This window comes from Aythya ferina, assembly GCF_964211825.1.
Source record: "Aythya ferina genome assembly, chromosome: 3".
NCBI lineage: Eukaryota > Metazoa > Chordata > Aves > Anseriformes > Anatidae > Aythya > Aythya ferina.
The window spans coordinates 32,524,272-32,537,786 of record NC_140298.1 but is presented as its reverse complement, the minus strand read 5'-3'; the positions used below and the strand labels follow the sequence as shown (position 1 = coordinate 32,537,786).

Below are 13,515 nucleotides of genomic sequence, written 5' to 3'. Positions count from 1 at the left end.
ATGTCAAGATGGTTTCCCCTTCACACACTACAATAACACGCTTTTATTGTGGCTTCATATCCACTTTCTTGTTTGGTTTCCCTTTACCTTCTAGCTCTCCTCAGGGACAGGACTCTCGCCATTTCATTATGGCACAGCTGTAATGACCATACCATAAACCGAGTGTGCTCAGAGCACAGACAGCTACATTTTTGGAGACTGTGTCACTCGCAAATGGAATAAAGTTCCATCACGTATCATGATTTTGGCAATCTCACATAGGTTTCTAAAAAACCCCTATTTTAGGAAGAGCTGTAGCAAAGATGCTTAAAAATTGAACAATGATAAATAGTCTAAGTTAAAAAAAAAAAAAAGTCAGATGCAAGTATTTTGGATTTTAGTTCTACTGCTACAATACCAGGAAGAAATCCCCATGTCTGTAAAAGTCCCAACTGAAGTGTTTGTCTGTTGCACATGGACACAACCTTTGTATTTTTGAAGAAAATACTACTGCTTTGCACAATAACTTTGTAAATCATGCTATTTTGTGTAACAAAAAAGGACTAAATTCTTCCTCTTGGGACTCCACTCCTATTCCCCTATAAGTAATTAAGACTGAATTACAACTGGAAAGCGCCTGAAGAGCCACCACCCAAGGCCTCGAGCACCTCACGCCCCAAGTGGTGCCCAGGGATTTCTGCACCTCACCACCACAGCGCCCCCCCATGGGCGGGCTAAGCCTCACAGCTCTTCTGATTGGCCAGTAGCAGGGAGGCGCGCCCTCTGATTGGCTGTGTGCCTCGCTGATGAGGGTGTGACAGGTAGGAGGGAGCCTCAGCTCCTGCTGCCGCTGAGTCATCCGCCATCTTCTGCGCCTCTCTTGGCGCCGCCCATGTAATGCACTAAGGCAGAACTAATCCTCAAAAATTGCCCTATAAACACAACCAGCCCCCTTTCAGAAACTCTGGGCCTGAGGAAGCAGACACACAGCTTTGTATGACAGCAAGAGCAGATAATCTTAAAAAGCAGTCTATTATCTGAAGAAAGCTGACCACAAGAACAGCATTGTACAGAAAAATGTTTATTGCGGCTGTTATTGCATTAGAAATGTTACCATGTCATCAGCAAGTGCTGTGGCAAAACAAACATGTCATCCTTGTCTTCCAGTCACCAAATCTGGTCTGTATTTCAGCACTGGTCCCTCAGCTGGTTGCTCAGCTCCTGAAGTTCAGCAATCAAATTGTCCATAGTTGTCACTTCATCAGCTATCTCACTGCGAACCTCCTGGCTTGTTACATCTACAAAAAGCTGCTGCGGGACAAATAGAAACATGGTTTTAATCTACACGTTGAGTTTCTCTGTTTCAGCAGAGAGACAGGGTTCGGGAGCCTCCTCACCATTTTCCTGCCTCCTGTATTTTTAGCACCCACAGCGGTATCCCTCTCCCTGTAAAGTCCATTTTGTGACAAACAAATAGAAGGCACATACATACATACACACACACTTGTGTAGACCTGCTGCCTGTGCCACATACCTGGTATTTTGTCAAATGGGCCAAAATCCCCCAGGGGACATTGGGTTTCTGCTCTGACCTGACTACCTATACTGAGTCCTCATTGGGTCAAAAGCCATGGAGTTTTACCATGAAACTCAAATTTGAAGGGTACCTCAGATTGCCAACTGCAGTTTACTAACCCACCTGCTTATAAAGTAGTAGCTGGGAATTTTAGTGACCATTTTCTCAGTGTCATACTCTGTTGCAATTTCCTCCAAAACCCCAAATAATATATGTTTTAACATTTGGTATCAAGACGTGCATGGGCTGAGTCATGTGTCTGTGCATAATTAATTCATACAAGAGGAAAAAAAAGCACTAGCAAGTACCAAAAATAGTTTGCTCTTAAAGACCATAAGACATTAACAAAAACACAAAGCGGCTAACTCATGAGCAATCATAAATTTCATATATTTACAGGGAAACCATGGGGGAGGAATGCTAAATGACTAGCCTTGAGATACATAAGGTCTGACTGGAGCTGGGCCAGAACATGTTGCTATTGCAAGGCCAGGAGCTGTCATTTGACTTAATATGGAGGCTACGTGAGGTACCACTCCACATAAACATGGTGGGAGGACACCCAAACACGTTTTCCCTTTATTATGTAAAGGGAGAGTGATTCATATTTCATCTGATACAACAAAAAATTGATGTTTAGAGACAAAACGAACACAGAAAACAAAAGTTCTGCAGTACATGTCATCACTGTGTCATCAAAATATAATGGGACAACACAGATACGTAAATAAACAGAAATGTACTTAAATGGCCTGAACCAAGGTTTTCAATGTACTTCAGAATAGTCTTGTCACTGAACAAAGCAACATCTTCCAAGAAAATATGAACATGTTCCTGCTGCAAGCACAGAGGCTTTTCTGACTTTCAGCCCCAAAACCTCACACTGAAGATGTGACAAAAGTTTGGTTCTTTCTGGCTAAGACAGCTCAATAAATCAGGATGATGTAATTATTTATTCATTTTTTTCCCCACACAGTTAAAGAGCTCTATTCAACTAGATGCAGCCTGGGGAAGTTTCATGCACCATCGCTCTTTGGGTTTGTGCCTCACATTTCCCCACGACAGTACCCACATTTCATGCATTTACGATACAGCTCCATGACCTCTCTCCTGTTTGTAGACCCCACCTGTCAAATCTGAATGATGCATGGGGCCAAGGAGCAGAAGGGAGACCACTATGCTATTTGACGGAGCATGTGACTGCCCAGAAGGCTCTGTACAGAAAGGAGCCCATTAATAGCACATTTTCTCAGGGCAACTTTTTTGCAGAGTCTGGCCACATCATGTGTGGCACAATGCATGGACTGGATTCTCAGAGATGGAGAACCAAGTAAAGGTGAGAAGTCTGAGAAGTGACCTTGTGTCACTTGTACAAGACCTACTGATTTAGTCCAATTGCATGTCCTGACTGTGAAATTTTTAACTTTTATCTGTGAAAGGTTATTTTCACTGCTTCTTTATTCATTCTAACACCTTAACTACCAAGTCTGCTCTTAGACCACAAAAAGTATTTTTCTGTATTAAAAGAAAAAACACATAATTGCACACTAGTATTTATTTGTGAGGAAGCAAGAAGATGCTGCCGTTGAGTTTGGACACAAACAGCGTTGAACTGTTTGTGCATAGCATCTTACAGAAGATGACTGAGGTTTTTAAACCACAATCAACATACTTTGGACAATCAATTTGACTTCAAATTAAAAATAAGATGGATTTTTGAAAAGTATGTGAAAAAAATTAGGTCATACCAACAGCTTTATCTCTACCATGTCAGTTTTCACAGAAATGCCATAAAGCTTAGAGAAACCATCATCTGGCAACAGTATAGATATTAATTTAATTAGCACCTTCAGAAATTAAAAATACAACTTACTACACTGAACTATTCTGAATCTTCGAGAGACTGCAAGATCTAGTATAATATAAACCACCTGTACTTCTGTTTATACCATTTATGTCAAATATTCTTGATTTCTCTACAGTCTACAGGCTTTTTTTTTTTTTTTTTTTTAACCATTTTTAGAATCACAACACAACATACAAATTATGGCCTTTGTTTTGGTCCACATTCCTAAGACTTACATATGCTAGCATCTAAAAGCACAGTTAGTTATAAAGCTGGCTTGTGTCTGCTAATACAGCTTTCCAAGACTCTTATCCTTAAAATTATAGGACTTAAGAGAACGAGCCAAGTTTAACACACTGATGATGGATCAACACTTTGTAACACAAGCACGTTATAAAACTCGTGCTCTGTAATTCACATTTACTAAACCTCACACACAGCCAGGAAGAATACTTCTTTAGGACATTAAGTGCATTTTGAACAAAAATGTAATTGAGAACTGACTGATGTGGAATAAACAATTGTGTCTCAAGCTGTGGCTGTGTCTCACATGAGATAGTGGATAAAATTAGGATAATAATGGTGCAGAAATAGACTTGGCTCTTTGGGTGATTGGCTACAGAGGCAGAAACTGGAACTCCAAAACCCAAACATGATTCAAATATAATATTTTCCAAATAATTACTACTTGAATTGGTAGAGCATTCATGAAAACCTTATTAAATTTGTTTTATCCCTCAATAAATGTTTCTAAAACACTTTCACATAATGTAAAATAGTCCTTACACACTTTTGTCTCTTCTAGAGGTTTATATGCACTTTCTTCTCAGACTGCCCTGTGCTACCCATGACTACACAACATTAAGGAACAGGTCTTGAAATGACTGATTTCTTCCAAACAATTCAGTCTGCTTGCCCAACACTAAGTACTAACTTAGTCTGAAAGATAACATCAAAATTTTACAGTAGCAGTCAAATCCTAGTAGGAAGAAAGGAAATAGAAGTATGTACAACTGGAATCCTTAACAATGTAGAGGTGAACATCTTTTTTGATGATACACTGGAACAGAAAGATATTATTTTTATCTACAAATTACTTAAAACAGAAAAATGGATTCTGGAAAAAGAAGAAAGGTATTTTGTTCAAATGTTCCTACCTTTGCTTTGGATGACAAGCCACGTAAGTTGAGCCGAGCTGAAGAAAGTATCTGTAAAGCTTCCTGATAATTAGATTTGTGCTTGCTGCATTTTATAGCAACTAGAATCCAAACAGAAAAGAGAAGGACCATAAAAAAAATAAATTAATTATCTCTATATCAATAAACTTTAAAACAGCATTTAATTAAAAATACGTTGACACTTTCCATACATAGTGTTTGAATGCAATATCCTAAAAAAGAAACTCAAAGAAAAGGAATGACAGCTAATTTGGGGAAGATCACTCTAGACCCAGTCTATGACTAAAGGAATCCTTCTTAAACATGAATATTACAGCACAGTGTGAATAGTTCTCCTGAGTTTAACTTCTGTCCATCTCCCACCTATGAAGTATACACACAACCACCCTGGAGATGTTGGTATGGCACTGTCAATCAAATGTGACAATTTGAGGACTGAATGAACTACTGAAGCATTTCCACTTGTATTATGAAATTCTTAGACCATGAAATACATTGGTAAACATGGAGTCAATTGTGTTTACCATTCATAATGTTTGTTGACTCACCTAACACAATCTCTACTTCATTTCAAGTCTGGCATGTTCTGTGTTAGAAGGCTCCCAAAAGTAGGAATAAATATAATGGATAAGGTATAATTTTATTACTTTGCTAATTTTATTACTTTGCTTAATAAATATTTGCTACACTCTTCACGTATAACATTAACTCTTCTCAGGTAGAACATACCATGTGCAATCTCTATGGCTCCTTTCACCACTTCCTTAAAAGAAGAAACATCATTCTCCCAGCCACTTGATTGAATTTCACATTTATGTGCTTTTGTAAGACACTGCAGTGACTGCAAGGAAAGAAAAAAAAAAATCACTGTGCATGAAAACAAAGTAGGAGACTAATTTAGTTTTAAGTAGCTATGAAGTTGATGCTCAATCCAGAAAACAAATGCATTTTACTGTGTTTGATTTTCTTTGAGTTGGAGTAGTATCCTTCTCCACAACGGTAAGCACCAGCTGTAACACAGATGTTCTTCACTGATATTGTATCTCAAGTATGACAGGCATATAAAGTAACATGTGTCTAATTTTTATCTTTTAAAAATCTGTCTAGACTGATGGATGTGACCCATGTTTGCCAAGTCATCATAATTAAATGCACATGAAAAAGCGGAAGATACTTGTACTCACACTTGGAATAGCGATTTTGTAACTATTAAATGCATAACTGAAAACATCAAAGCTTTCTCTCTATATATGTATTTTTGATGAGTATATATTTTACAGACATCTATTAGTTGTCATACTGCACTGGTTCTCACTGTGAACAGGAAAAATGAAGAAAATAATTGTAAACAATACGGCAGGAGCAACCCATTAAGAAAACAAGTATAACAAAGAGCATGAAAGACACATGAAAAGTAAAGGAAAGCTTTTGTTTTCCTGTGGTTTAAGGACAAGAAAGAATAAAATCTGCCAACTCATCTCATTATTGTAATTTTTGTTTATAACAAAACTGGACAATGGAAATCTGGTGATGTATTACAAGAATTAGTACTCCATTACCCAGAAGAAGAAATAAACAGTTCATGAGTGAAATTAGTTATATTTGTATTTAAGGAGGTTATGAATAGAAGTCAGGACATACCACAGCCCAAAATGATAAGCATAATTCATAGAATAATCTAAATTCAAAATTCACAGAATAATACAAAAATTTATTTCATTAAATCCCTTAGCTCACTTCATAAAAGTTCAGTTGGCTAAATCAAAGCACACAAATCAATACGAGAAAAAAAACTGAGAAGCAAGAATCAATTTTTGCTTTCTTGTTTTGTTTTCTTCCTATAGCATCAGAAATACTAAAGACAAATGCATGTGAAAAGTTGCCTGGCTTGGTTCAATGACAACTCTTCAATCATCTTTTTAAAGAGTTTAAGTATTATATAAAAGGAAAAAAAATATTTCAGTGCAGTACATGTACAAGAGCACAAGAAAGACTTGTGATTGCTGAGCATGGACAGATGAAATACGTGTATAAGCTTCTAGGCTGATAAACCCCATATCTTTCTCTCTCCTATTGGAGTTCCAACATGGCAATTGAACCATTCATGCTGCAAATAGCAGTAAAGATGTATTGAAGTCAAACCAGAGCAAATTAATTTTATTTTTTTTTTTTTTCCATAATAGCCTAGGTCACAGTTGGTGATAGCACTGGACAGCAGAGGCAAGAACTTCCAAGAGAAGGAACAACAGGCTTGTTTACAGCAGTCTGACTTTAATCTGCATGTATCTGAGAAGCAAGTTTTGCTGATGTATGTCAGGTAAGTGAAAGAATTCAAAGCCTGATGGGTTGTTTGTTTGCACTTCTGGATCATGGATTTATCCTGGAATCCTGAAAGGAAACAGCTATGAGCTGGGGAGAGATTAAGGAACAGAAGGTTTTCAGTGACCTGGGTCTGGATCAGCAGACAACTTGAAGGTTGGAAAGACTGTTTGGTGGGAAAGGGGTGGACTGGGTTCAGCACAGCAAATAACGTAGTGTTCAATGTGGTGGTAAGTCAGATGCATAGAAGTTTAAAAAGAAATATGTACTAGGTTAAAGTAAAAAAAGCAATGGTTTTACACTAAGTTGTAACCCCCATCTGACTTTGATTCAACTTACAAAGCACTGTGTTGAATTGTAGCTGTACATGTAGACCCTACTGATTCACGGTGTCAGATGTAATATCAGAACAGAAAGACAAACAAGCAAACAGGAAAAAATAACACCACAGGAAAAAATAACACCACAAAACCCCCTCCATAAATCTGTTCTGTCAGTATTAGTTAAGTGTTAGGTACAACACTAACTAAATATAATTAAATCTGTATTAAATAGGGTATTGCATTATGGAACAAAGGTCAAACTCTGCATTTGTAAGGATGTACATGATCCTATGACAGATCTTTTCCATTTCTGTGTCCTATGATGCCACAAAATAGTAAATAATACCCTTCCAGAATTCACTGTCCTGTTGAACAATCAATGTGGGTTGAAAACTGCAATAATACATCTAGAATTTTTCTAAAGGTAACTATATTCACTTAATATCTGACACAAGATGATACTTGTGCCAAATAAATACTCAGTTTTTCACATTTTTGCTTTATAATATGGTATCAGTGATATCAGAAAAGCTACCAGTGACTATCTAGTGTATTGTAAATTAGTTTATGCCATGGCTGTAGACAGTTTTGCTCTGCAGTACCATCACACTATGATATGTGGACATGCACGTAGGCATACCTTAAGTATTTATAAACATGATCAGAGTTTACAGGGCAAGCTAGACCACATGTTCCATAAAGAGTCTGATTAGGAAACACAGTTAAATTCCTGTCTACTCTACAAATTGAAACCATGTTTTTTAACTGGGTTAGTGAAAAATACTGTGATGTAACCAGATTCTGATATGATTACATTTATAGTATAGACAGGGCCTCTGCTCGTTTGCATGTCTGAGTAAGAATCTGAGGATATATTACAGGATATTGCAGTGTCTGTATTTCTGAATTCTAAATAGGCCAAATCCCTTTTGTCATTCAGCTGTAAAAAAACAAAAAAACAAAAACAAAAACAAAAAAAAAACACAAGACATTTCACAGAGCAGAGCATGAATAAGAAGACATTGAACAAGGCCCAAATAATTACAACTTTAACCCCACAGCACACAATTTGTAGGCGCAGCTATCTGCATAATATACTGGATATCAAGTGACAAGTAACCCTCTAGACTGACTTTTTTGCCCTGGCCAAAGGCATACCCCCATTAGGAAACACATATTGAATGCTGACGTTGTGTATTTTCAGCTTCAGTGAAGATTTGATAACCCGTAAGTATTTTTGGAGTGTGCAAGGCTATTTGAATTTTGGAAATTTAACACCAAATGCAAAGCACAGTCTAGCATACAACAAAGTAAACACTTGTAGCACTGCAAAGATGTTATTTTTGGAAAGTGCAATCATCTCAATTACCTAGGAAGTGACAGGAAAAAAGAGAAGTTATCATAGTTAAAAGAGAGACAGGTAAAGAAGAGCCAACAGCTTAACAGGTTAAGAATTACTTAGCAATATCAAGTCCATTTTAAGGTAAGCCAGGACAAAGTACTTTTACACTGGGAACTCTGAGTAACAGACCACTTCAATGTGCGTTTTTCTTCAGAGTTGTCAAAGAAGAATTTAGATGGCTTATGATGCCACTGGATCATGCCATTATGATCTACTTTTTTTTTTTTTCCCCGGAGAAGGTACAATATCTTGTCTTCAGAATTGTAGATCCCAATTAAAAATAAAAACATAATATAGCTATTAGATTGCTGCCAAGAAAAGCTTCAGAATATCAATCCAGGACAATGAACACGTATCGAGTTATAATGTTTTAAAATAAAATACTGATAAAAGAGATTGTTTAAAAAATATGAATGTAAAACATCTTGGTCCTGCTAGATAATAAAAATGTGTGGTGTAGAAACACAAGAAACAGAAGATAAGCTTATAGAAACACTAAAGCAAAACATCTGGAACTAGAGCACATCTTACTATCCCACTTCATTTGCTAGAGGACAATGTTTGTACTAAGTGTGTATCGATAAAAACAAAAATCACATTTACCTTTTCAATATCTTCACTGCTATCACTCTGTCCATTTCCATAAAGTTGGGCATAGAGTCGCCAGATTTCCCCATCATTTGTCACTCGTGAAGTCACTCGGCCCAGGAGCTCTTGCAATTTCCCCTTCAATCCACTTGCTACCTCTCCGGTGCGATCAGCCATCCCATTCACTACCGCCCTGACCAGAATAGCCAGCACCTTAAAAAAAGCAGCAGGAAAGTTTTTGTTTCAACTCAAATCAACATCAGTATATGTAATGAGCATCTTGGTATCTCCAGCATTTGATCTCTATTAATGGATCGGTAAAAAACAAATGTAGAACCATATAGTAAATATAGGATTATATTAATAATCCTACATACACGTATATATGTATATTCTTCATATATATGAAGAAATACATTATCAGGGGAGTAATTCAACTAATTTAAACTTCATCTACAAGATTCTACGGTTGGAGAAGGTAAAGAGGTAAAAGCATTAAGACAGAAATGTTGGGTTATCCTGACAGCCTAGTGTGCAAGAGGATAGCATAGGAAATTGCAGCAGCATCACAAAAGATATTTTTACCTTGTAATATGGCTATAAAAAATATTAGTCAACAGGCTGAACAGGCATTTGAGGTGATGGAAGACACTGTTGTTTACAAGACCTTTATTTAGTTGCCTGCAGAAATTGAAAGTTATAAACTGGATGAGATGGAAAATTGGAAGTCAACTGAAGGCTACCCTGGGAAATTCTGTGTTTTATGTATTTCTAGTGAATTACTTGTCAGGTCAGTTCAATCAAACTTTTTACAAGTACTCATTTAATGACATTACTTTCTGAGTCACTGACTAGAGAATGTGGGATCTGACCTGCAGAAATGCTGAGCACTTGCAGCTGCTCATGAACTTGATGGGAGCCAGGCTTTGCATGTATGAAACGCTACATAATACAAAGTATCCCAGAAAAAAAAAAAAAAAAAAAAAAAAAAACAACACACCAAAGCATGAGTCTGGGTCTTGAAGTGGACACAGAATTAGAAGACAGTTTCACTGCACCTCAGTTCCGTCTCATGAAAATGGAAGCAACAAATGTAAATCAAGGAAGGCAGTGGATCAAGTTACAAGAAAAGTAAACCCAGGTAAGTTAGGGCTTAATGAGAACTACCTTTCCTGTGCAGTACATGAGAGAAATCAGCAAAGAAATAATCTTAACAATAAAAATAAATGTAAGTCTTTTAGGATTTTCATTCAAGATAGACAGGTGAAGGGTATACAAACACTCATTTGGCAACTTCAACATTTTTGTCCATAAACTCATATTTACTATGAAACCAAATTAATAACAATACTAATATCAACCAATTAATATAAGGAATTTTCAAAGATGATCAACCACAAACCACAAAAAATATACTGCTACTCTAGCAGAAGTAGGGTGATGGGGCATCCTCACAAACCAAGATGTAGTTTAGTGGCAGCAAGTAAGATCAAAATTATCACAACATCAAAGGATATTACACTTCAAATAAAAACATGTAAGGTTTTGGATTCATGATGTCATCTTTCCAAAACTTTTCTTATATAGAATGATTCAAGTAACATACATTCTAAGGAATAATTACTGAGTTTAAAGAAATAAGTCCTTTGCAAACAAACAATCAAATCAAAATGTCTGATCTACACAGAATCACAGAATTTTCTAGGTTGGAAGAGACCTCAAGGTCATCGAGTCCAACCTCCAACCTAACGCTAACAGCCCTCCACTAAACCATATCCCTAAGCTCTACATCTAAGCGTCTTTTGAAGACTTCCAGGGATGGCGACTCCACCACTTCCCTGGGCAGCCTGTTCCAGTGCCTCACAACCCTTTCAGTAAAGAAGTTCTTCCTAACATCTAACCTAAAACTCCCCTGGCTCAACTTAAACCCATTCCCCCTCGTCCTGTCACCAGGCACGTGGGAGAACAGGCCAACCCCCACCTCGCTACAGCCTCCCTTGAGGTACCTAAAAAGAGCGATAAGGTCACCCCTGAGCCTCCTCTTCTCCAGGCTGAACAAGCCCAGCTCCCTCAGCCGCTCCTCGTAGGACTTGTTCTCCAGGCCCCTCACCAGCTTCGTCGCCCTTCTCTGCACCCGCTCAAGCACCTCGATGTCCTTCTTGTAGCGAGGGGCCCAAAACTGAACACAGTACTCGAGGTGCGGCCTCACCAGAGCTGAGTACAGGGGGACGATCACCTCCCTAGCCCTGCTGGTCACGCTGTTCCTGATACAAGCCAGGATGCCGTTGGCCTTCTTGGCCACCTGAGCACACTGCTGGCTCATATTCAGCCGACTATCCACCATCACTCCCAGGTCCTTCTCTGCCTGGCAGCTCTCCAACCATTCCTCTCCCAGCCTGTAGCTCTGCTTGGGGTTATTGCGCCCCAGGTGCAGGACCCGGCACTTGGCCTTGTTAAACTTCATGCAGTTGACCTCAGCCCATCGGTGCAGCCTATCCAGATCCTCCTGCAGAGCTTTCCTACCCTCAAGCAGATCGACACACGCACCTAACTTGGTGTCATCTGCGAACTTACTGAGGGTGCACTCGATGCCCTCGTCCAGATCATCGATGAAGATATTAAAGAGGACCGGCCCCAGCACCGAGCCCTGGGGGATGCCACTAGTGACCGGCCTCCAACTGGACTTGGCTCCATTCACCACGACTCTTTGGGCCCGGCTATCCAGCCAGTTTCTAACCCAACGAAGCGTGCGCCAGTCCAAGCCAAGAGCAGCCAGTTTCCCGAGGAGAATGCTGTGGGAGACAGTGTCAAAAGCCTTGCTGAAGTCAAGGTAGACCACATCCACAGCCTTTCCCTCATCCACCCAGCGCGTCACTCTGTCATAGAAGGAGATCAGGTTCGTCAGGCATGACCTGCCTTTCATAAAGCCATGCTGACTGGGCCTGATCGCCTGCTTCCCCTGCAAGTGCTGCATGATGACTCTCAGGAGGATCTGCTCCATAAGCTTTCCTGGCACTGAGGTCAAACTGACAGGCCTGTAGTTTCCCGGGTCTGCCCTCCGGCCCTTCTTGTAGATGGGCGTCACGTTTGCTAGCCGCCAGTCGATTGGGACCTCCCCCGATAGCCAGGACTGTTGATAAATGATGGATAGTGGCTTGGCCAGTTCCTCTGCCAGTTCCCTCAGTACCCTTGGGTGGATCCCATCTGGCCCCATCGACTTGTGCCCCATCATCTTGTTATGACATAAATCCCATCCGGCCCCATCATCTTGTTATGACATAAATGTTTAACAGAAAGTGAAAAAGAAAACACCCTCCATCTCCCCATTTTTTTTTTTTGTCAGATTCAACAGCAGAAATATCTGAACATCAGCTAAATGTACCCCCAACATCAAAACTGTAAGAATATACCACGTACAAAATAATAGCCTGTTTTTCTTTTCGATTATAAAGGGCTAGGATTTTGGACTAGGATGATAGAAAATCTGATCAACTATTAATAGTCCAAAAGTTCTGAAATTCATATTGCATTCATGTTTTGGAAACTAAGGGAATAAAACCCAGCATTAAACCAATTGGGTGTTGCTTAATTATTTGCTTGAAAAACACAAGCGCATGCTGGTATTTCCATTAGCTTAGCATTGGCATGCGTAACATAGAAAAGGTGCAAGAAGAAACTTTGTGATCTGTTTTGAAAAAGAACTAAAAGCAGTCCTTAGGGTTCATATACGTATGACTTAATTTCTCAAGTTGATGGTAACAAAATTGTTCCTCTAAACCATAAACATCCAGATGTGTATCACATAGTTATAAAATGTTTTATAGACATATCTTTTATTTGCACGTGTAAAAAGGTTCCTCAGTCAGTAGGATTTAGCGACTGAAACATAACTCTTATTCTCATAGAGGTCATGCTTTGCTTTCACTTTAATCATAGTAATTTCTCATTTTTCTGTCATTCAGCATGTAAGCATTAGCACTACAGCAGTTAAAGTAAAACCGGTGTGAAAGCCCAGATTAAAGGGTCCATTAAATACTAATGAATGATTAACGCTACTTGGCTGTGCCCAACTGTTCAATAAAGCTATTTAGAATTGCAGGTGAATTGTGCTAATGATTAAGAAGTAGTAGTAGGCGAATGGAGCATTCCATTTTAGACCATTTTGCCTATTTTAATTTATATCTGGGAGAGTTAAGCTGCCACATACACTGAACTGTTCAAGCAATGCTCTGCTGCCCAGGATCCTACACAAGCAGTAGCGTTCTTTTTTTGTTTTGTTTTGTTTTTGGTTTGCCACTTTTAAT

General features: G+C 38.8%; 1 protein-coding gene across 2 annotated transcripts in view; it reads right to left on the bottom strand.

Annotated features, from left to right (window-relative positions):
• Positions 1-1,040: 1,040 nt before the first annotated feature.
• Positions 1,041-13,515, bottom strand: part of TTC27 (tetratricopeptide repeat domain 27) — a 111,508-nt gene continuing 99,033 nt past the window's right edge. The window contains exons 17-20 of one of the 2 annotated variants that reach the window (XM_084512724.1): positions 9,227-9,424; positions 5,309-5,420; positions 4,559-4,659; positions 1,041-1,290 (exon numbers count right to left, since the gene is read on the bottom strand). In XM_084512724.1, the coding sequence (XP_084368850.1) occupies positions 1,168-1,290; positions 4,559-4,659; positions 5,309-5,420; positions 9,227-9,424 (534 nt within the window). In that variant the 3' untranslated portion in view covers positions 1,041-1,167. The remainder of the gene's footprint in view (positions 1,291-4,558; positions 4,660-5,308; positions 5,421-9,226; positions 9,425-13,515) is intronic. The other variant, XM_084512725.1, reaches the window with a different exon arrangement.